The sequence below is a fragment of the Coffea arabica genome, chromosome 1e (assembly GCF_036785885.1).
Source record: "Coffea arabica cultivar ET-39 chromosome 1e, Coffea Arabica ET-39 HiFi, whole genome shotgun sequence".
NCBI lineage: Eukaryota > Viridiplantae > Streptophyta > Magnoliopsida > Gentianales > Rubiaceae > Coffea > Coffea arabica.
In genome coordinates, this window is record NC_092311.1 from 55,745,041 (window position 1) to 55,769,964 (window position 24,924).

Here is a 24,924-nt window from a genome sequence, read left to right on the forward strand (position 1 = left end):
TCGGATGAAAAGAAGTCGTCGTGTGGCACAAGGATTGCCTATTGTGTGTGGTATGTGGAAACTGTCATCGACTACAGCTGGTTATGTGAAGGCAGGATTGAATCCTCGTTTCATTCACTGCTTAACTTATGCTGCTAGCCACTGATTTAATGAATTGGATTCTACACTCAAAACGCCCCATTTGCAGAAATTTTTTAAAATTCATCATCATTTTGGAAATTTCTCGGCTTTATATTCACATTTGTGCAGCAGTGAGACTGTCCATTTTGAGCATCAGTTTTGGAATTGGAAGGTTTCTTAACGTGACCTGAAATTTTAAGTAGCTGAAGCCTGAATTATAATAACAAAGGTTGGTTAGGAATCCTCCTCGCATATGTGATATAGATGGAATGTCTGATTCCATTATATGTCTGCGTGTTGTGTGTACTTGGCAGATTAAGCCCCAAAGAAAAGAAAAAAAAAAATTCCATGCTGTAGAGAAAGACTGGATCATCATGAGAGGAGGAATTCGTTTCATGTTGGGATCGAAACCCGCGTTTCCTCCCCCCGTGTTATTGTGTATGAAGAATATCTCCAAGCAGATCCCCGCTCAAACTCAAAGGCCGAAAACGGGGAGAAGAAAAAGGCAACTCCTACGGCATTCATTAGAGTAGCACTTTGTAGAAAGCAATCATCCAAACTCTTTTGCTTTCCAATGACAAAACTATACGAGCTTCCAACACCGAAAATTGTGCTTTGAGACGACAAGAAATCCAACAGTCCTTTGACTAGTAGTAGCATCCTATCCAACAACCTGCAACAGTATGCTTATTACCAATGTCTCTATAACTTTACAATTTTACCAATGTCTACAATACCCGATAAGAGATCAATATGTTGATTACCATATCAGGTCTGATGCCCGTATTGGGGTCTCACCAAGAACCGTAGTCCAACATTTCCCACCTGAAGGGGCGGAACACAAATAGAACTTCAGGTGAGCTTTTAAACAGCAGTGCCACACACACGCAGACTGCAGCTATAGCTACCATTGAGAGCATGCCCGGTCTGTAGAGAGGAGAACCATTGCCACCTCCTGTAGCAACAAATTTTCTATCACAAAGCCTACAACGATGGAGCCCAGCTGAACCTATCTCAGACCTTGCAATTTCAAAGCTGGTCTTTCTTGCCTCCTCTCCTTCATTTTGCTTCGTCCAACCACTAGAGACTGCGTTTGAAATATCGACAACCGCCACATGCCCAACCAAAATTTTTTTGTGGATCTTCCTCCGGACCAGGTGGACGTAAGAGTAGTGTCCTCTCAGCCGAGCATAATCTTCAGGGGTGAAACCATTGTTGTCACGAGCATTTTTCCATGCTTCAACTGCCACCTTTAAATCACGCATAATATTAAATAAAAACCAAGTTCAATCAGTGTAATATTTCTTTAATTTGACGCTACCAAGTAGTGCTCATTGAGATAAGTGAGTGCTCGAGCCCGACAGGATCCTATTGCTAAGTAAGACAAATAGGTAGCTTGCTAAAACTCAGCTGAATAGTCAATGCCTTGAGATTGAAAGACTTGTGTCTTGAAACCAGAAAAATTAAAAATAAAAAACCCACAATCTTAATATTACTTCAAACAAATGATGGACATCCATACAAAAAACAATGTATTTCCCAGTAGAGGAGGAGCAAGATTACCTGTCCAGGATCATTAGTCAATGCATTCAGTACATCCTCAGACCCATCTGTACCAGCTGCGACATGAAGAGGAGTTAACCCTGCTGGACCCACTGCATCAGGTCTAAACAACGGGCTTCCTTCACTACCAACCAAAGAAGCGTATTCCAAACTCAGTTCATTTGCAATTCTCTCTGGGACATATCTTAATAGTAGCTCCACCAAAGGCCTGGAATTTCTTCTCACTGCTCTGTGAAGGAGACCCATCTCAAACATTGCAGAACTTAACAAAGGCTGCTCTCTTGCACCTATATTACCATCAAGAAGAAGATCTAGGAGTTTCTTCACGACAGCACACCAACCATGGTCTGCTGAGAACTGTATAATCCACTTGAATCGTGTGAAAGCAAAAGGATGAGAATTTTGATCTGAGTGCCCTAGTTTAGACTTCAACTGACTTCTATGGAGAAGCCAACCAAATTCATGTATAAAATCCATGCCCAATTTTCTACTTTCGGTTTTCACACCAAGACAATCTGTCTCAGGTAATTCCATTTCACTTTCAAGCATACGGATCTCAGAGCAAACATCCTTTTCAGCAACTATAAAAGGAAAAAAGCTGCTACTAAGGCCCAGATCTTCAAGCTGGATGGTTAAAATATATCAAGAGTAAGGAAAACAAGGAGAATTGCACCCAAATCATAAATTGGGAAAAAAGAATTTAAATTTTCTCACTGTATTAAATAACCAACAGGAGACTTATATGAACATAATGTAACATAAATTGGGAAAAAAGAATTTAAGTTTTCTCACTGGATTAAATAAATAACAGGAGACCTACATGAACATAATGTAACAAACAACAAAGGCACCCACATGCAGCACACAAATTTATCAAGATAAAGTCTAAAGATGTTTGAGCAGCCTGGTTTATGACTACCTTGCAATAGCAGGATCCCATAAAACCAAGCTCCCAAAATTTATAAAAAAAAAAAAAGTAACAAGGTTTGAGGTGAAAGAATACAGAAACAGAGGCTAGGATAACTATCATCACTCGAACAGTTCTTCAGGGCTACATCATTTGACTTATGAATTACCCAACTTGAGACTGCTCACCTGCTATTTCTAGACAAAGCATGTATATCCCGCAATACTGGGACAAGGAAAGTTACACGAGCAGCAAAAACATACCTCAAGGAATCCTCTTCCAGTCACTACAGGGATAGAACACGCAAAATTTAAGCATTGAAGCTCATCATGCTCCTTAAAGCTGTCAATATGTTCAAGTGACTGCCCATTATCTTCAAAAAGCACATAAGTTCCTCTTAGAGCACCTAGTATCCTGCCAAAGAGGAAAAGCAGCAGCGCAGACACTGTGCATGAAAATCCTAGTCCAACACCAAATCTATATCTAGTAGCAACATAGTGTAGTATTAGACAATCCGAAACCATTGGAGTACAGTATTATGAACATGGAAATCATGGTTGACATGTGCTTTAAGGAGATCAATGACTATGCCCAAATATTCTGCATACCTTGTGGAGGGCCTTGACAGATTAACGCCTGTAATTGTGAATTCAGCTCTCTCAGATGGTGGTACAGCAATGGGTTTGACACTCACAATTGCACCATAATAGCTGCTTTGTGAAGGTAAGGATGTTTCTACAACAATACGACCTGCAAAACACAGCAGTATGCTATAATCCATCTAAAAAGGGGATTTTGAAATAAACCAATTCAAAGGAGAGGAAATATGTCCTTTTCCTTGTATAATGCAAAGCAAACAAACAGCATAAATGATGGACTTGCCACTGCATATAAAAACAATTCGGTTCTGCACCCTTGCATAAATCCATCCAGTTCTCCAGAAAGAGCCATCATCAGAGACATTAAGAAGCCTACTCAAACTGGAGCCCAAATTATGAGAAAGCTGTACAAAGCAAGTACAACATTTGTATGGAGTGATACGCTGAGGTAGAGAAGAATTGTGTCTTGTGAAGAATGGAATATACCTCCTCCCATGCCAACACAGATGTACAAAGATATATTGTTAAGACAATACAACCAGGCCTAATGTAGCTCTCAATGTCAGTAGGACTGTGAGATAACCAATCAAGAATCTAAAGGTTCAAGAGAAGTAGTTAATACTCAGAAAAGAGTAAACGAATCATTTTCATAACCAGAAACACAGAGAGAAAGTAAACGAATAACTGAATAATCAATTCTAAAACTTACCTGTCCCCGTAATGAACCTGGAAAATCACTTGGTTGTTTCCCAAAGAGCTTGAAAACAATACGATCTGTCCGACTCTGCAATTTACAAAAGAGGGACAGAAAAACCATTCAAATTAGAAGGGAGTGAAAAAGATTTGAACTTGGTAACAACTTTAATATGGTTATTCTGCTTCCCAACAAAGATTTTAACAACCAGACATTACATATATTCAAGTGACACTGAAACACTAGATTTCAAAAGTCGACAGTTTTAACATCCAGCAATTATTTTACCCCTCCCCATCTTTTGGAACCACCCTTGGCTGACAGTTGTATGATTTGAATAATATGCTTAAGGATGACAGTCATAAAAGCAGTAGAATTCCCCAAGGTAGTAAAACAATGCCCTTCTCTTCCCATTATTGAGAAAGATATGCATCACTCTTGTCTATAGGACATAACCTTATTTTTTGTTTATGATGTCAGGAATTTTATATTACTTACATTTTGAAGCAAATAAAGGTAACCCAAATAAAGAATAGTTCAGTTTTATCTCATTCTTTGCAAGAAAATCATCATCTAATAAACTTCTTCAAGTTCTCCCCTGCTCTTTTGTTGATTTTAACTCCTTGTCATCTGTTGACAATAGACCTTTGCTCAAAATGAAATTGGGTTCCTAAAACAAACAACTCACAAATAGTCAAATACACTCTCATAACACTGGGCATCTTCTGGCATGACTAGACAAAGATGAAAACTATATTCATAGTTGTAGGTCGTCTCATTTCAAAGACTAAAAAAAACTGATGTAGTAGCACTATTCAAACCCCTTCATTGATGAGCAACCATTACAATCTACGATAAAAATAAGCAAAATGATGTAGACTCCTGAAAAAAGACTTGATTTCCTCATATCTTAGGTACAATAAAAATGTAGGGTAGTGATAAGGGATATTTTCTCAAAATGGAAAGCCTAAAATACCCTACTTGCTGCCTCTACCTCCATTTACACATTCAGGCATTCATTCAGAGAGTAGTCAACAATGATGGTAGAACTCAACCATATACATCCAAGAGCAACTTTAGCATTATGCAGGACAGTTCAACAGAGGAAGTTCTCAAAATAAATCTGAACAAACAGAACAATAAAATGAAGCAAACAATAAAAAAAAACTATAAAGAGAAGCAAGTAATAGAACTTTAAATTGAAGCAAAAAACAATGTACCCGAGCATCTGCACTGGAACTAGAAGGCGACGGAGCTGAAGCTGAATCTGAATTGCCACTTGTTTGAGGAGGACTTGATTGATGAGAATTCTGTCGCATCCATGAATGGTATTCAAGGTTACTAGGAGCTACGTCAACAGGGACTGGTGACCTCTCTAAATCTTCTATGGCTGCCTCCAAATCAATATAAGCATCATTCAAATCAAAATTATTCAACTTATTCCTCTCCACATGATTTTCATTTACTTGTACATAAGCTACAGAACTTTGAGTGGGCTGCGAGGATGAGGTTGGCAAATCTTCAACCTGCACATCACGGTTGTGTAGTATGTTCTGTGACATCTCAGGGTGTTTGGAGATTGGCAGGCCTTGAGTACCATTAGCAAGCAGGGCAGATACCATTTCTGCTCCATTATTTGGGAAGTTTTGAGGTAGCTGCAGAAGACGAGATATGTCTTTGTCCCCATGTAAGGCACCATGGCCACCAAGGCTTCTTAGAAGATGAGACAGTAATTCCTGATCATCTGTTTGGTTTGTTTTACCGGCTACATTTAATGGAATCGAAAGCCATTAGAAATTGAGGGCTTAAGCAAGAAATAGTTCCAAAGCCACAGGCATAGTGTCCTAAAAGGGTCACATATAAAAGTATGGCGAACAGTGTATGTAACTCACAGTGGATGTGTGAGAGTATCTTGACTATGCACATCAACAAATAACCACTAGCTTGGCTATCATTCGAGGAAGTTTCATTTGCCATGGGATCAGGTTGCGTTTTCCTCCTCCTTTTGTTATGACCAGCTAATCGTCTACGACAACTCCGCTTCCCTTCATCAAACTCCTGAAGTGCATGAAACCTGCAAGTTGAAAGTATTTGGCATCTAGCAGAACAATTGCACCTTATAGTATAACTATAAAGAGCCAGCAAGCAAAACTCTGAAAAAAGGGCTTCAACAGAAACTAGAATAAATTAGTATAAATTTCTTTGGAGCCCTCCACCTAGATGAAATATTAGAGAGGAAAGCTAAACTCTGGAAGTAGAATTAGGTGGAGTGCGACGAAAAAATAAATGAATATAAACAGATTACGAGTCCAAGGCAGCATTTTCGAAGTTCAAAATGACTTCAAACCAAGAGGCCACGCCAAAGTCCTTAGGAAGGGAGGGAGGGAGGGACTAACCTACTGCACTGCTGGCAGAAACGCTGCATAACATTGGCAACAAGAGCCCTACTGGCTTTGGAGTGCATCTCGCAAACTTTATGGCGCCTGTGGTAATCCTTGGCCTTGGTCAGATCGGCCTTGCAATCCTCAACTTGGCAAATCGCACGGCTTGCAGCAGTAGCAGCAGCCTTGGTCTTCTTCCCGGAAGCATCTCTCTCGCACTCGGGGGTATAGCAGTCTCGTCCACCACGACTGTTAAGCTTGAGAGCAAGACTAGCAGGAGCGGCCTCATCCTCCAAATTGTCATCGCGAACCACGAGAACCCTCCTCCGCTTGTCCAATTCCCTTCTTGACCCGGCCCCCACCCCTCCGCCAAGGTTCTTGAATTCATCTGAGCATGAGGATGAGGTGCTGGAGGAAGATCCAGCAGCAACATCAAGATGATGATAATGATTATTAACTCCTCCAGTTTCAAGAGGGAAAAAGTGCGTGCTTTGCTGAGGATGATAATTAATCAAGGGACTAGTAGTAGAAGAAGAGTTGATGAGAGGGGTAGCGAGGAATAGATCCTCGTCCCATTTCCAGTCATTAAGATCCCACTCCAAATTACTCCTCTTGTTGGCCGCCGCCTTCGAATCCCCAGAACCCACAGCACGAGTAAGAAGCTCAGCTTGGCCTCCAAGTCCAAGTCTCGTTCTTGCCTCCATTAGTAATGGTAATAATTTGCAATCAACACCAGAGACGGACCCAGTTCAACTCTCCTGCACAAACAACAGGAGCAGCAGTGGTAGTAGTAGTACTTCAGAAGCAAGCAGCCGAGAGAGAAGAGCGGATGATAATAATTGAAAAAAGAAAACTAGTATTACTAGTACTGGAATCCTACTCCGATCGCCAATCACAAATTGACAGCTGGATAAGATACCACATCTCTAATGTGTTGTTGGAGGAGGAGGAGGAGGAAGTAGTACCTGTAATCAAAAGCTAATCGGCCTCTGTTCTACCCCAGAAGTCCAGAAACAGTACGCCCACGCACCCATGATTCCAATTAATAGCAACCCACATGCCCAAAGATTTACTCTTGTTTTGTTTTCTTTCGACCCCAGAGCGAAGAAGAAAAAATCCCCTTAAAAAAAAAAAAGGGTCATAAATTACTGGCCTGAATCAGAGTAGCCGGGCAGGGTGATTCCTTCATTTCTAAATAAAATAAAGACCCAATCGTAGTAGGTCATAACCCAAGTCCTTTTATTGAATAGAAGAGAAGAAGAAGAAGAAGATCAAAAGTACGGCGGAGTTTGGGGGACCGGCCTCAATAAAGATAAAAAAACAGTAGGAAGCAAGAGCTTTAGCTTGAGTTGGGCGATGGCTGTGTGAGAGTTGGAAGAGGAGAGGACCACCGCGGGGGAGTGGCTGTCCAGATGAATGATGATGGTGATGATAGAGACTTTCGGTGGTGAACTTACACGTCACTGCTTAAAATGATTATCGTCCCTTCGTTCGTAATAACTAGGAGGCATAAACCGTGCTACGCACGGTGGGAAAAAGGACGGAGATGTCCAATTTAACAAAATAATTTGTACTAATTCAAAATGGATAATTAATGAAATTTATTTTTCTTAATGGAATTAGTTACAACTAAACCAAAAAAAATATTAAATCAAAATTAGAGTAAACTTTCATTTAAGTATGTAATCATATAAAAAATAGTAAGTGTCATTCTCATTAAAGAATCAAAATATTATAAGACTCCGTCTAAGTTGTCATCTGCCCTTACTATTTCCAAGTTAGATTGCATTATGATTTGATTTAATTACGAGTTCAATTAATTTCCTAATAATGTAGTTACTTAAAACTTATAAGCATCATTAGCGGTTATATTTTACTATCTTTCCATGCTCTCAGATCATTCCCAAAATTAGAAAAAAAAAAAAAGGAAAAGTTAAAGAGGAGAGTTGATAGAGCTATAAGCAGGAAAATGCAAAATAGTAAAGGCCAAAGTGAGTAAGAAAATAAATGAAACTGACTCTATATTATTGATAGAAACAAAATACTTCATCCCATTTGACCTTAAACAAAGGTATAACAACCGTATAATCAATGTTTCAATTCATATCAACCTACAATAAGTTTCCTCACTTATCAACTTACAAATTGCATACAACAAATCTTAAACCTGAATAACATCCACCATACTCATGGTTAACTAAGTACTATGGCTGATATCAAAGCACGTACATAAATAAGATAATATCACATTTGTGAAACACTATAGTTGGGCCTTGCTTAAAAGAAGTAATAACAACCAGGAATTGCCGAGAATCCAGCCAAGCAAACTTATTGAAATGTTTGACAGCAATTTAAGAGCCGTCATCTTCAAGCTGCCCTTTGTAGACAAACATCGGGAGCTTTATCTCCATGTTCTGATACAATGTATTCAACTGAGAATCCTGTAGTCGCCACATTCAGCTCATGTAAACTGCATTCTTTAAATGATGGCAGTTTCATAGTCTCATTTTCTTCACATTGCTCTAAAACCCCCAGAAGAAAAAAATCAGAAAAGGGAAACAAATATTACATTTTTATACATTTAACAGAGTTTTAAGAATTATCAAAATCAGAGGAATAAGCAATGTTGGATTTGAGGTTAGAAGGCCACCAGCAAAAGCCTAATTTAGAGCAGCGAGCTCCCACTGGAATGAATACGAATAATACTGAAAAATGAATCTGGCAATCAGGTCAAGAAAACAGACATAAAGAAATATCACAAATGGATAGAACTAAATCATAGGGACATAAAATGTAACACAAAAATTTTCACCGAGCAAGTCAATTCAAGAACCATTGCAGCAAAAAACTTGTAAAAAAAATGTGCAAAGAAGTCACATACGATCAAAACACATGGACAAAACACGAGAAGCAAAGGACAAGGGTTAATCCAAAAAAAAAAAAGCAAAAAATATTATGCTTCTGCAGAAATCTTGCAGAGGCTACTTCAAAACTTCAAGGAACAAGCAAGGAAAGAGCAGAAAATCATCACCTGTTCCATTCCGCCAGATTGTGTGCCCATATGTCTTTTTCACAAGTAAGTTGAGCAAGTTCTTTCTGTTGAGTAAAAGTAAGGTAAATAAATTACACGGACAATCTGTTCCACAATCAAAATAGGCAAACTACAACTAAATGGTCATTCATAGCCACATAACCTTTGAAATCCTTATTGAATTGTATGTGCATAAATTACAAGTAAATCATGACGAATTCATGCTTGAAATCATGAATCATCACCACAGAAAGTAAAAATAATAATGAAGCAAAAACCTGAGAATAAAAACGTATTTCAAGGAAAGCATGGGAAAAATATATTTCAGAGAAAATACTAATTCGGCAACTTCTAAGGTAGAGATGATACCGGAAAGAGGTATGTCACATCAGGAAATGCACATTTTACATGGCCACAGATGCAGCTTCTCCAACCCAATAAGCCGTAACAATCGTAAACCTGATTCCAGTTGGTCTAATAAAATCAGGAGCACGTATAACATAGCACAACAATTCCTTTCCATCAAGAGCATCAGCAACCTGAAGGTTTAGGCTAACGCCCTGCTACACTGACAAAGTATAGCCCAAATGTGTAACAGAATTGAAAAGTTGATAATGCAACAGTAAATATCCAAATTCGATTTTAAAAAAAATTTATGCTGGCAACAGATAAGGCAATTAGGTGCGGTGGCTTAACTACAAAAGGCAATTAATATATAATTTTTAGAGTCAACAAAAAAATAATACATAACCTCACACCGATCGCAAGAAGCAAAGCTCTAACTGAAGCGGTACATATAAATAGCAACATAGCAACTCTAGGCTAAAAAGCACAGAGCAAAACAGCAACACAGCACAAAACAGCTTCAATATCTCGAGGCAAACACCATAGGGTTTTTTTAAGAACCACATAAGCAAAACAAGCATAAAGAGATGCTTAACGCATAATAAGTTCAAAAAGTTACAACTTACTATGCAATAAAGGAAGGCAATATTTACCTCAGCTCTATATCTCAAGCCCTCCACAGCATTCTTAGTGAGCAATGGAAATGGAGCTATAAAATTGGAGTTCACGTTATCACTTTCACCGATGAAGGATTTAATACCTTCAAACATGTCATTCTCCTCAGAGGACACCTACTCAAGATCAAGTAAGAGAGCGATAAGAAACATATAAGAAAATGATCACAATAATTTTAAATGCATTACCATAATCACTTAAATCATATTAGGGGAGACATTATTCATGTGCGAACATATATTAGGAATTCTGATATAAAAAAGAACAGCAAAAAATATGGGCAAAACCTATAGCACAATCTAATATTTGAAATAAAAAACAAAAGGCGTATTTCAATATGCAATAAACACAAAGAAAAAACTGAAAACCAAAACCATGATTACGAAGGATGACAGAACTTCTACAACATGGATATATATGAGCCAATAATTTACCGAAGATTCTAGTCAATATTCAAGCAATCCTACTGTTTATCAATTCTGCTTGCAAAAAAATGAAGATCAACCAAATTCAATCTGGAAGTCAGGGTATAAATTCAGTTACAAAAGTAATTCCAATTTAGTCTTTAGAAAATTACCAGAGAGACAGATGCACCAGTGTTATACGCTCTTCCAGTACGGCCAATTCGATGTACATATCCCGCAGCACTTTGAAGCATCTCAAAATTTATGACCTGCAAGAAAGAAAAGAATCAATACAAGTCAATTATCAAACTGACAACCTCACCAGCCACAGACACGTAGATGATACGCAAAGCAATTCCTGTATGGAAGAAAGCTCAAGGATAAGATAAACAACATATATGGAAAAGCTCAAAATTTTCACTCAATATAGTAACATACTAATTACTAATCGTGCAACCATCCACTTTGATTGTAATAAGAAGATTAAGTAGATATATGCTGTCTGAGTATCTCCAAATATATAATAACCTATGCATAATGATACCTGCGCTTATCGAAAAAATTACACAGCAAAGTAAAGATATTGTAACAAAGAATAAGATACTGCAAGACGACGGCTAAAATGTGGTGCAAAAAATTTAAAAAAAAAAATCAAGTGTCAAGAAAAAATGTATTTTAGAAAAGCAGCCAACCGTGTGAACATTACAACACCAAACTCTGCATCAAAGACTAAGCCCCAAAACAGCACAAATGCAGCCTAAGCGTTACAGACGTGCAAGAGTCCAGAGCATCAAATAGCAGATGCGAACAAGGGAGAGAGAGACACAGAAAAGCCTTTAAAAGATAATAAGAGTCCCATTTTTTTGGACGCCGAAGGCATAGAGTTTTCCAATAACACAGGCGAAACAGCAAATTAATTGACAACATTCTAGATTAGAATCAAAGCCAATTTTAATTTGATATGAAGTGGGAATACCTGCTCCTAGGATTTTCTACCTTTTTTATTTTGAACTATATTTCTCTTTTAAATAATGATAAAATTTGGGTAATCATTTGCAACCCCAAAAAAAATGGCGTTATTTATTAGCTCAATGGATCCACCAACTCTATAAGCAGTCATACGAAAATCTTCTCTTCCATTAAGTTCGTAAATAACAAAATTACCTCGGTTTCGACCCACAAACTCCTAACCTCTTGTAATTAATCACATTGCTAACCATAGCCATTTTTCTTTCAAACAAAATTCATCAGAATTCTGAACTCATTTTAACACCATTTTTTTGAAGTTAAGAATTATCTCAACCCAAAAAAACAAAAAGAAAAAACTTTGGACCATTTTTTTATATTCTTTTTCATTAAGGTCACGTATTAGTAATAGAATTGTAATAATGTGAGCATAATAAAAGAACAAAATCAAAATTATAAGTCAAGAGCATCTGAAAACAGTAAATTTAGTCCCAAAAATAATAATAGTATACATTCCATATGACCAAATTAAAATTAAAATGACAGACTTTAGCTACAGAAAAGAACTATATAAACTAAAATCAAGTAAAAGTAATCAATCCCCACAAAATTTTTACCAAAAAAATAAAGGAAATACAGGCCAGACTATAAAGACAACCGGATTTCATCACTTATCAGGAAGTTTCATCACCCCATCAAGAACGTCGCCTATGGTTGGCACAGAACCGGCTGCACTGACCCAACATCAATTCATTCCAGTATCATGTTTCTGTGGCTCAGGCCAGCATTGGATTTTATCTCCACTGGGAAAATTAAAAATCCAATCTCTAATCGCCACGTTTTAAACCATATTTGATCTTAAATTAATCAGGAAAACAGTAGTATTGGTTGAACATGCAAACAACCTCGGCTACTCCATGGAACACTTGCTATTATCCCATCCCTAAACGTTTCTACCTTCAAAATCTCCATTTTTCGAGCAATGCTTATTCCCTCTATTCCCCAGAAACGTTATTCACCAGGACCCCTCTGACACTTACAGCAACAAACAGTTGCAGCAAAGAACAGGAAAGGAGAAAAAGCCCAAAAAACCCTTAGTACCCATGTCAGAAAAAACCTCATTTTCACAAAGTTTTTACTCTTCCATTGAAACTCAGAGAACCCAGAAAAGAGAATATCTAGAAACAGCAAATAGTGATTTAGAGATCCACTCGAGTATTTCTACAAACATGTGGTGGGTAGATTTGAAAGTTGCATTAGGGCGGAGAATTAACATGGAGGGTATTGCTTCTTCTGTTGGGATTGTGGCTAAAGATAAGCATTTGAAGAAGAAGAAGAAGAAAACTTAGAGCTATAAGTAGTAATTGGAGAAGTAAAACGGTTCAAGTGGTCGGGTTGGTTATAAGAATCGGACCTTTTCTTGGGCAGCGAGGGTGAGTTTGTCGGAAGCGTCGGAAAGGGAGGCATCGAGGGACTGAAGGTCGGCGATGATGGCGTCCTTCTCGATGAGCTTGTGACGGAGAACAGACGTCTCTGGTTCGAGGAAAAATAGCAACTTTAGGCTAAAAAATGTAGAGAGAGGCACAACGAAGCACGATCCAAACGGCGGAGGAGGAGGTGATCCAAACGGGTGGCAAGATCGAACCTTTCCCGAGAGCAAAACAAGAGCCAGTTGAAAAAAGAAATAAAGAAAAAAAAATACAGGGGAAGCTAACAGAGAAGACCGCACCTCAACGTAAAGGAAGAACAAGGAAACTTACAACGGAGGAGGAGGAGGAAAATCGAACGCACCGCAGCTGATCTGGACGACTGAGACCCAGTGAAACGCGAGGGACAGAGGTTCGATGGTCCTTGCGCGTTTGGAGAAGGGGAACAAAGAACAAAAACATCAGTTCCAGGCTAAAGATTCACGCAGAAAGCTAATGGGAAAAATTGCACCTCACCGGAAAATGAGAAAAGGAAGAAGAAGAAAACTCACAACGTAGGAAGAGGAGAAGAGCCAAATGCCTGGAACACCGCAACCCAGAGAACGCGAGAGACCGAGGCTCGCTGATACCTGCGTGGTTAGAAGATAACCGGTTAGCTCAACAGGCTCTCGTACCAAGGCTCAAAATAGCCGGATAAGCAACAGAGCAACATTGCCCAAAGAAAGAGAGAGAGAGAAGACAGTGGGAAGAAGAGGCAGACAACACAGCAGGAGGCGCATGGGGTTCCGGCAGAGGAGAAGAGACGCGCGATGCGCGAAGAAAATAACGTCTCAATCACATGCGCGGCACGTGAGAGGACGACGAAAAACTCCAAGTCATCAGAGCTCTTCGCTCTTTATCTACTTATGTTGATAATAATAATAAATATAGTACGAACGAACAGAGTATCATCAACGTGGATCGTGGGAAATGGAGACGAAGGTACATGCCATCTATCTAGTCCAGGAAAATATAAAATACTTACTACTACTAATTGTGCTCAGGATTTATGCATCTGGATTACATGTTACATTTGGCTCCATAAAATACAAACAAACGTAGGAATAACCCATAAGTAAAGAGGAGGAAAGTAAATATGTAAGGCATTCAAGTTAGAATTGCTTCTATTATATTACTATATTCAATTCAAAAAATTTTCATATTTCTTATATTTCAAACATATTTTAAAAATTATCCATGCTTTTTAATTAATCATATAAAATACGCAATAAACTCTTGATGTGTTATATTTCACGAATTATATTTCAATTTTTTGAAATTTACGCGTCCGCAACAACTTATTTTTCTAGTTATACACAAAATAACAACAACAACAACATGCTTATAACATAATTCTATAGATTTATACGTATAAAAGTAATAAGATGATACAATTTTAATAAATTTTACTTCTCATACACAATTTGAAAATGATAATATATTATTAAAAATAAGAGATTGTATCTAAGCAAATCATATACAAGTGAAAAATAAATATTATCTCATTTAGTATTAGAAATTGTTTAATGCAAAATTATATATTCAAAAGCAATTTGACATGCGAAAAAAAATCATTAATGCTTAGGTTTGAACACTTAAATATATCAAGCTTTGATCAACGTATGCATGGTCTTAAGAGTTTTTTTATATTAAGGCAAAGTAGGACAACTAAAAAGAATTCAATAACGTGTAACATCAAAATCAAATTGTTGCTAATCAATATCTTTAACATAGTATTATTTTTAATACACAGATTTTTTCGAGTCTTACTTTGTTCATAAATTGTTTCCGATTCACCATAAAATGTTTAGACTTTGGATCAATATGGTCAGAGTCAATTTATGAAAAAAGTTGATTAGGAATCTTTTTTATCATAAGTACAATTCAACAAATATAAACTAAAGAATAAGTTCTCTTAATCGTGATTAAGTACTTATCATACTAGTGATACATAAAAATAGACTAATTGTCAAAATAGTTAAAAGCATTTCATATCAACACCATGTCTCTTTTAAGCTAAAGAGCACCATCTTTGTTAAATTAGTTTATTTGAATATAAAAATATAACCTGCAAACAAAAAATTTTGAGTAGAAATAACAAAATTTTAATTTTAATTCAACTTCTAAACTATTACTATGCAAATTTTTGCATAACCTGTATACATAAGTTTCAAATACTGGTAATTGGGGATTGCAATTTGATAAATAGTTAATGTATTGGCCAATATGAAGTGCTTCAGAGATTTTTTTTTAAAATTCTTTTAAATTTTATTGTATTTCATTCCAACTAAATTGTAATTTTCCAATAATAAAAATTTAAAGTATCCTTTTCAATGTGCATGTATATTGATGTTTTATTGAATAATCTTATGTATAAAATATATTTTATTTGATAGTTAGATAATAACCTATTGAAATACAAAATAAACTCATGATGGAATAAAGGTTAATCCTATTCATAGAGATTCCTTAAAATTTCTATTCCAGAACAAAAAGTTCGACACGAATGAGATTTAAACAAGATATTAAATGCAGTTACTAATTTATGATCTGACATATATAAAATAACAACTTCAACCGCAATTCTTGGAAAATTTTTATGAAAGCCTTTCATTTGACTACTTTGGATCAAAGTTTGATTTTTACAGAATATATGCTAATTTGAAGAGATACATAATTGAGTGTTCAATTATTTATGTAGATGACAAATAATGTGATACTTCAAAACAATATATATATATATATATATATATATATATATATATATATATATATATTAGACCAAATTTAACACAATGAGTATAAGCATATAAATATTGGTTCCAAGTATGCAAAAGAGAATACATGTGAGAAAATGTTGACATGAATAAACAAAAAAAAAAAAAGAAGGAATAGAACAATTAATTAGATTTTCCAAGTTTTTATTTATTATGATTTATATTATAGACCTATAATTTAACATATACTAGCTTTAATTTGCATGTTGTATCTTCTTAAGATTCTCAGTATCGCCATGTCGAATTTAGGAGACTATTCCTATCCTAATTCCAAAAACTGGTCACAAACCATGCAAAGTCAAATCTACAACGATATGTTAATAATAAATCTAATAAATTTAAGTGTACATTAATAAGAATTTGATTTTGACTATTAAACACCAGTGAATTTTTGTCAATTTTTGGTAAGGGAGTTTTTTGTCAAGTTTTTTAACAACTTAAGGGTCTGTTTGACAAATGAATTTTTGCTCAAGTTTGTTTTTCTACCAGTTTTTTTAGCTATTTTAGCTATAGTAACCCAAAAGAACTTCTCAAAATTTTTAAACTATACATTTCAAAATATCAAAAAATACAAAAAAAAAATTCCCTTATTCCTTTCTTTTTCTTTCTCCCCCACTTCAACCCACGACCACCTCTGCCGCCACCGACCACCGACCGACACCTTTGGTCGTGATATCAAGAAAAATAAAGGAATATAAATATTTTTTAAATTACAGTTTTTTATTAATTTTTTTTCATTTTCTTTAGTATTTTCTTTGTTAGTTATATCTCTTTTTCCTTCGGATAAATCTAAAACTCCTTTGAAAAAGAAAATGAAATGATTTCCATTTTTTGTTAATTCAATAAAATAAATATAATATAAATAGTAGACTGGAAATGGAAGTCTATTTCTCGCATCCATCACACAAAAATATTCGATGCAAAACGTTTGGTACATGAAGCCACGATCTGATAAATATACAGATTTTTTTTTCCTTTTCTCCCTCTCCCTCCTCCCTCCCCGCACCACTCTCCCCTCATCGCGTGACCAGATCATGTTGGGCAACCGAGGGAGAAGGAGAGGGGAAGGGTGGCGGGGGGAGAAAGGAGGTGGTAGAGGAGAGGGAGAGGAATAAGAGAAAGAAAGAGAGACGAAAGCAAAAAAAAAAAATATAAATGCTTCCGCTTCTGCTGCGAAACTTCCAGCGGTAGGGAGGGAGAGAAGAGGAAGAGAGGTGGCAGTGGAGAAAGAGAGTGAGAAGAGAAAAAAAGATAGAAGAAAGCAAAAAAAAAAAAATTTTGTTTCTGCTATTGCAACTTCCAATCGTGGGGAGGGAAAAATGGTAGGGAAGGGAGAAGAAAAAAGAGAGGAAAGAAAATAACAAAGAAAGAAAGAAAAGAAAAAGGAAAGAGAAAGAGAAAGAGAAAAAGAAATAAAAAAAAAGAAAAGAAAAAGGTTTCCATTTTAAATTTTTTTCCTTCAATTTCTACTGTAATTTACAATAAAACTTTTTAGACAAACAGTTAAAAATCTCATTTGTGAAATAGGGCCTAAATTATAATAATTTTAAAAACTCCTCAAAGTTTTTAACGTATATACTTCAAAATATTAAAAAACACACAAAATTTTTTTCCTTATTTCATTTCTTCTTCTTCCTCCCTATACCCAACCAACCACCATCTCCGCTGGTCGACACTTCGTCAGTGCATCCAGCAACCTTCTTTTCTTTCATTTTCCTCTCTCCTCTCTCTGCCTCTCATCATTCACTCTCTCTCATCTTCTCATATTCTCTTCTCCTTTTTTCTTTCTTTCTCCCATTTCCTTCTTTCCTTTGCTGTTGACAGAAGTCAACAATGAGTAGGGAGTCAGGAGAAAGAGCAATGATTGGGTGGAGGAGAAAGAAAATAAGTGGAAAGAAAAAGAAAAAAAAAAGAAAGTGTTACCAATCTCGACAAGTTTTTCTACAATTTTTACAGTAAACCGTTACAAAAGTTTTACACAAACACTCAAAAAATTCACTTACCAAATAGGATTTAAATTTTGATTCAAACATTCAAAACTACATCACACAAATCAAACATCAGCATTGCAATTCTTCTAGTTGGTCCACAACCCTTTTCTTTTTCTGTTTTTATTTTTCTTGAGACAGTCCATAGCCATTCTTAATCCTTATAATGTGGAAAGGACCCATCTCTTACACCATATACAAGGATGAAAATGGGGCAAGGGGTAGGATAGGGGATCTTTCCCCCAATTTCGGTCCGTGTTTTAAAATCTCCTCTTGACCTTCCTATCTCATGTTTTTTCAACCCCCCCTTTCCCATCCAGCCTTGCCCCATACCTTAGTGGGTGTCCCTGTTATTGTGTAATTATATTTTTTTATTTTGACATTATTTATATATATAACATTAATAACAATATTATAAATCACTTTTTTAGATTTTGGCTAAATATTCAATGTGAAATCAATGTTAAAAATCACTTTGATTTTTTAATTCATTTATCTACTTTTAATTGCAAACCTAAACTTATAATCATCATATTTATTTAAACAACTTACAGTATGAAAAAAGTTGAAGTAAGCTAAAAATAGCCAATTTATACGTGTGTGTGTGTGTGCATACATTATTGATATATTAGTAACAGGGGATAGGGCAAGCCGGCAAGAATATCCTACCTCGTCCCAAATCCCGTTTAAAATGGGAGGAGAAAAATCACCCCTGCCTCCATATCCATCAGCTACCTTGTGACTTTCCAAAAGCACCTGTCCTAATTGTCATTCCTAATCATATATGTTCCCCCAATGAGAAAATGATGTCTTACTTGACATTCTTAATTCTCAATTCTTCGTGTTATTTGTTAGTTTGTATTATATTCTTCATGCTATCCCATTAAATTATAGTTTTAACGTTGTATTTATTATTTCGACTATAATATTTGATTAATAGAGTAGTATAATTGTTGACAAAGGTGCATATTAAATGCGTGCATAAAAATATACTGATAAATCTACTACCTTTCTAAACAAATAAATCTACAATAAATAAATTTATAATTCAGGACAAACGCAAAGATTATTGAGCTTATTTTATAGGACAGAATAAGTAGTAACTAATAAAAGTCTTATAGTTCTCCATCCATTGTTTTTTCATATTTTTGCATTTAATTGAGTTTTGAATAAAATGTTAGGTAAAATATAGAAAACCCCCCATGTGGTTAAGCAAACCTATAGAAAAATCTCATATAATTTCAAAACATATGTTTTGATATTTCGTGGTTTGGACTAATTTTAAAAAGTAATAAAAATTGTATGAATTAACAAATTTGAGATACATGCGCCTTTTTTGCAAGTATTTGTACTAGAAACAAAGAATATTTTAGTTAATATACTCATTATACCCTTAGAGTTAAAGAAAATGCAAAAAAAAAAAAAAACCTCCTTGTGGTTAAGCAAATCTACAGAAAAAGCTCTCTATGATTTTCATTCATACAATCCGATATCTCAAGATTTGAACTAAGGTAAAGATTTGAAGATAGTCATTTAAATTAATTATTTTGAGATAAATGCCCTTGTATTACAAGTGTTTGATTTGGAAAATAATTTTTTTAAATCAAATTTTTAGCTAATATACCTATTAAACCTCTTAGAGCTTATAAAATTCTCAAAAACCACCAAAACTCTCAAATACAATTTACCTTATTTCTATACACAAACTTACCTTATTTTTATACACAAAATAAATAAATAAAAACTCCTAAATACAATTCACTTATTCCTATACACAAAATAAATAAACAAAAATTTTCAAATACAACTCACATTCTACCGCCACCCTTTCCTCCATTACTGTCCCTCACTCTCTCCCTCTTCGTTATCTCTCTTTCCCCTTCCTGCTGATTTCTCCATTGCATCCCATTCTTTCTCATCTCCTCACAGCTGTTTCCTTGCATCCCCTCTTCTTTCAATAGCTATAGTTGGTCGCGGGAGAGAGAGAAAAGAGTGTGGAGAAGGGGTTGCTACCAAATCGCCCCTTCTCCGCACCGTCTCTCTTTCGTCCCGTAACAAATCTGTCCCAAGTCCTTCGCTCAAGTCTTTTCTACTTAATTAAATATGAATAAAGATGAATATATAGTTCTAGGTTTAATATTATTATAAAAATTTAAATTATTTAAAAGAATATTTATAAAAAAAGAATATCTACCAAGTTCTTGACATGGAGTACATTATTTCATGTATACTAAACAAATTTTTAAAATTTAGTAAATAATCAAATATTTAAAATAAACTAATTTTTAAAAATTAATATGAATGAATATATAGGATTATTGTTAATTTTTATATTTAAATTATTCATATTTGTATAAATTCATAATAAATAGAAAAAAAAGACACTATTCTAATTAGAGAGACGAGGGGCAAAAATAGCACATTCATCGCCGGCTTTGGATTTTGGATGAAGAAGAAAAGTGGGAATAAAAAATAGCCAAACGACAACAAGAAGAAAAGTGAGAAGAAAAAGCGGCCAAACGAGAACAAGAAAGAAGAAAGCAGAGGAAGCCAGCTCTGGTCCATTTTTGCCTTGCATCGGTGACCGGTCCATTTGGACGGCTGGGCTCAACCGCAACAGCTGCTGCTGCTGCTGCTGCTCCTCCTCTTCCTCCTCCAACCCATTTCATCCTTACTGCTGCTGCTGGTAAAGTTGGATCGATCGATCTTCTCACAATCAAGAGCCAGGGGTGTGTGTGTTTGTGATCTTAGTCACCATAATAACCGCTGCTAATTCAGTCGGGAGGCAGCAAAGAGCTTCTCAGGTTCTCTTCCTTCTTTTATGCTAGACTCAATCAATCAATCAATGAAATGCTTTCTCATTCTTGGATGGACCCTTTTTCTTGTTTATTTATCATTGATCTTCTTTCTTTTTCCCCCCTTCATCAATTTTGGGACTTACAGTTGTGCTTGGGGATTGATTTTGTCATTGCAACTAACTGCTTCTCTATTCTACTCTGTCGTCCGCTTTCCAGTTCAGTGCTACTACTCAGTTAGGAATCAAACCCACCCACGAAATTTACTTAATTGATCGGAGCTATTATCCCTGCACTACTGATTGGATGCTGCTGCTGTTACTTGGGTTTCTACTCTCTAGTACTAGTACTAGTATAAAGTTAATAAATTGATCAAGGGGACCAGCTCTGTAGCATGATCCTCTTAGATCTAACCCTTCCTATTCCGCACCCTGCTCGTCAAACCAAATATCAACACTGTCTACTAAACGACTGCCTCGCCTTAACTTATTTCTTTTTAATATGGATTACTTCTGCTAGCATATGGATTACTAGTTTTTTTTTTTAATATATGTTTGAAGACGAGCATTGAGATTACTTCACTACTATGATACAATCTGCTAAAACCATGCCGCTAACTATATTTCAGAGGTCAAATGCATATTGTGTAACTTTTGTAGTCCCGCTCGTGCTTTGAAAGAACAAGCTTTCTTACCTATTTAAGCACGATCAATCTTCTCCAGCACTTATGACTAAGCTTGCATCTTTATGTGTTTACTTATGCTGCCATTCTTTTTTCTGCATGTATTGCGAAACTGGCTTTTGGCCCTTGCAGGAAAGGAAAGTCACCCTGCATAAAATATTTGTTAAATAAACAAACTATGAGCTGTTTCAGCTGTTGTGAAGAAGATGACCTCAACAAACCCGCTGATGGTGGTGGCCATTACATGGTTAAACATTCCGCTGGTAATCTTGCTTGTTCAATTTTCACCTTCACATTTTCTTCTCTGTGCAAAAGCGCCACTGAGTCCTACTGAGAAAGACAGCAAGTGTGTGGTGTGTGTGTGTGTCTGTATATATATGTGTCTGTGTGTACATATATATATATATATATATGTATATATTTCCTTCAGTTGTTGCGTTTAGTATCGAATCTTGGTATCTTTATGATGACTTGTCCTTTCTTTTGTATATTCATATGGATATAGCCATCTTTAAGAGATCATCTTGTGTCTACTGCATATATTCGAGGATTATCTGCTGGTGCTTTTATTGGTAGCAAAGAAGAAGATCAACTTACCCGTGGAATCCCTTTCACATAGGAAATGACGGAGGTTACCATACCACAGAATCTGCATCCAAGGCTCAAGCTGTGAAGGTCCAGCCTATTGCAGTCCCTGCAATTCCGGTAGACGAATTGAAGGAAGTAACTGACAACTTCGGGACGAATTCTTTAATTGGAGAGGGCTCATATGGAAGAGTCTATTATGGAATTCTTAAAAGTGGACAGGCTGCTGCCATAAAGAAGTTGGACGCAAGCAAACAACTGGATGATGATTTCTTGTCACAGGTTTTGTTGAAGTCCAAAATGAATCGCTTGCTGTTGGGAAATTTAGTTAGAGGATTAATACCAAAAAACTTCCATTTTTCAGGTTTCCATGGTTTCAAGGCTAAAACATGAAAATTTTGTTGAATTACTTGGTTATTGTGTTGATGGAAGCCAACGTGTACTCGCCTACGAGTTTGCATCCAATGGATCTCTCCATGATATTCTTCATGGTAGGTAATTGATATTACAAAAACATAACATTTTATAGCATCAATCTATTTCCCTCTCCTGTCTTCTGTGGATATGGACATCTCATGGCAGTATGGAGAGATGCAAGGCTTCTCATTTTATAGCCAATCACATGTGGCGCTTCTCAGTCTGCTAACCTTGTGTTAGAATTCCATGCTAAAAAGATCTTATTCAACATGCATACATACTGAGCTTACTCAACACGAAGTTAGTACCAATGATGAATAACCTCCATGCTATAAAGAAAATGACGTCATCTTAGTTCTTTTTCAATCAAAGTACCTGTGACTACGTAAGTTTGAAGTTTTTTTTTTTTTCACTTCAGTTCCTCTTATTTGGCTCATTTTATTCTTACTCACTCACCTGATACCAGGTTCTGTGGCAGTATGCTCTCTTAGCCCAGTCTAAATAATTTGTGTTGAGACTTTGTGTTATTTCATTCTTGCATGATGGTTACTCCCTGCATAAAATAGAGGAAAAAGACTATCTGAGGCTATGCTATTACGGCATGGTACATTTTCATAAACAAGTTCTTTCCCAGGAAGGAAAGGCGTTAAAGGAGCTCAACCTGGTCCTGTTCTTTCATGGTTGCAAAGGGTGAAAATTGCAGTTGGGGCTGCCAAAGGTCTGGAATATTTGCATGAGAAAGCAGATCCACACATCATTCATCGTGATATTAAATCCAGCAATGTATTGATCTTTGATGATGATGTTGCTAAAATTGCTGACTTTGACTTATCGAATCAAGCTCCTGATATGGCAGCACGTCTCCATTCTACACGTGTTCTTGGAACATTTGGCTATCATGCTCCAGAGTAAGACAATGCCACATGAATCTCCGTCTTCATCCCCCCCTAATGCCCCCAACTCTCTGTAAGATTTAAGTTCGACAGATGTGGTCCCTGGAAAGTAATTGATTTATCTGGCTCCTGATTTGAATTGTATTTGTTCATTTCTCAGTCAATTGAAAACTTGTTGAATGGTATAGCTGTGTTAATTTCGAAATACGGGTTTTAGTAAACAGATCTCATCATAGGGTCAGTGTCTTTGGAGTGTGCCGTGATTGTTCCCATGTACCAAGCTTAGTAAGGGTTTAGATCATTGAAAGCAATATTCAGTTTAGGTCCCAGCAGGAGGCGTTCAAAAATATTACCACCCCGGAATAGGTGACCGTAATCAGCTAGCGTGTTAGCTGCCCCAAGTCCTTGGCTCAAAGTGCGCTGACAAGGGTGCATCTTTGATACTTTGCTTTTGTGAGCTCGCAGATACGCAATGACAGGACAACTGAATGCAAAGAGCGATGTGTACAGCTTTGGCGTAGTCCTGCTTGAGCTTCTCACTGGACGAAAGCCTGTAGACCATACACTGCCTCGTGGTCAGCAGAGCCTAGTGACATGGGTACTGATTTACTTGTGCCGTCTGCGGATTAAGCTTGAGCTTCTCTCTCTCTCTGTTTTTATTTTATTTTTATTTAATGATTCTGTTGTGTAGGCCACACCAAAACTCAGTGAAGACAAGGTCAGGCAGTGTGTGGATACAAAACTGGGTACGGATTACCCTCCCAAGGCAGTTGCCAAGGTAATTTCACTTTGATATGAGATGCTTGTTTCAGTACACGTGTAAGTGTCGGTACTATATTATCAGAGCTTGATTTGGTGAAAAGACTGAGAGTGCTATCTGAGAATCACGGGTGCACAGACTTTGTTTAGTTATTATTATCAGGAGGGCTGACTGAGAATGAACTGTTAACATCTTATCTACCACCTGGGATGTCATGTTTATTTGCAGAGAGTCAAAGTAAATTAAAGCAGGTGTCCATTTTGCACCAACAATTGCGTTTTTTTTTTTTAAAAAAAAGTTTCTTAGTAGTAACTAACATATGGGAAGAAGGTAAAGAGGAAAAAATGAGAGACGTGGTTTTGCCATTTTGGCTTTGAAATGCAGATGGCTGCTGTTGCTGCGTTGTGCGTGCAATATGAAGCTGATTTCCGACCCAACATGAGCATCGTAGTCAAAGCATTGCAACCTCTGTTAAATACCAGGCCTGGAAATGCTGGTGAAACTGGTCAAACGTAGATCTGTGGCCAATTTTTGAGTTGCTGATGCTCTTCAGGCGAAAAATACAGGAGCTTGAGCAAAAGTCTCTCTTTCACTTTCACACTGGACAAGTGTCAAGTGTATATGATATATATATACATATATGCAGCGAGAGAGATTCATTTCCAAGATTTTAAAGTAAATTTTGTACTCGATCGAGAACATCCATCCGTCTTCCTTTCTTCTTCTTATCATTATTATTATTATTATGATGACCATCGTTGATGTTGATGTTGATGTTGATGTTGATGTTGCTACTGCTATTTTCAGTCAGTCCCTGCTCTGCTTACATTTGTTTGTTCATGTTCATGTTCATGTTCATAATAATAACAAAATGTA

The 24,924-nt window shown here is 36.4% G+C and overlaps 3 protein-coding genes across 5 annotated transcripts; 1 reads left to right on the forward strand and 2 right to left on the reverse strand.

The window, feature by feature from the left end:
* Window positions 1-615: 615 nt before the first annotated feature.
* LOC113736033 (squamosa promoter-binding-like protein 1) lies at window positions 616-7,795 on the reverse strand. 3 transcript variants are annotated; one of them, XM_072066410.1, is made up of 12 exons: window positions 7,230-7,795; window positions 6,280-7,022; window positions 5,776-5,957; window positions 5,104-5,648; window positions 3,899-3,973; window positions 3,676-3,783; window positions 3,473-3,593; window positions 3,199-3,340; window positions 2,854-3,004; window positions 1,684-2,307; window positions 885-1,370; window positions 616-793 (listed from the first exon to the last, which is right to left on the reverse strand). In XM_072066410.1, exons 2-11 carry the CDS (start codon window positions 6,966-6,968, stop codon window positions 915-917), a joined length of 3,093 nt encoding a protein of 1,030 aa, XP_071922511.1. In that variant the 5' UTR covers window positions 6,969-7,022; window positions 7,230-7,795; the 3' UTR covers window positions 616-793; window positions 885-914. The 3 variants fall into 3 exon arrangements, with proteins under 3 accessions (XP_071922511.1, XP_071922502.1, XP_071922515.1); XM_072066401.1 differs by having other exon boundaries at window positions 616-1,370; XM_072066414.1 differs by lacking the exon at window positions 3,676-3,783 and having other exon boundaries at window positions 616-1,370.
* Window positions 7,796-8,255: 460 nt separating this feature from the next.
* LOC140021661 (DEAD-box ATP-dependent RNA helicase 16-like) lies at window positions 8,256-13,995 on the reverse strand. The gene is made up of 8 exons (XM_072072945.1): window positions 13,664-13,995; window positions 13,446-13,535; window positions 13,100-13,330; window positions 10,893-10,988; window positions 10,294-10,431; window positions 9,665-9,754; window positions 9,296-9,360; window positions 8,256-8,786 (listed from the first exon to the last, which is right to left on the reverse strand). Exons 4-8 carry the CDS (start codon window positions 10,971-10,973, stop codon window positions 8,777-8,779), a joined length of 384 nt encoding a protein of 127 aa, XP_071929046.1. The 5' UTR covers window positions 10,974-10,988; window positions 13,100-13,330; window positions 13,446-13,535; window positions 13,664-13,995; the 3' UTR covers window positions 8,256-8,776.
* Window positions 13,996-20,328: 6,333 nt separating this feature from the next.
* Window positions 20,329-24,816, forward strand: LOC113736025 (pto-interacting protein 1-like). The gene is made up of 8 exons (XM_072066553.1): window positions 20,329-20,720; window positions 21,526-21,656; window positions 22,013-22,260; window positions 22,343-22,469; window positions 23,030-23,303; window positions 23,754-23,886; window positions 23,980-24,066; window positions 24,433-24,816. Exons 2-8 carry the CDS (start codon window positions 21,572-21,574, stop codon window positions 24,562-24,564), a joined length of 1,086 nt encoding a protein of 361 aa, XP_071922654.1. The 5' UTR covers window positions 20,329-20,720; window positions 21,526-21,571; the 3' UTR covers window positions 24,565-24,816.
* The last annotated feature ends 108 nt before the right edge of the window (window positions 24,817-24,924 follow it).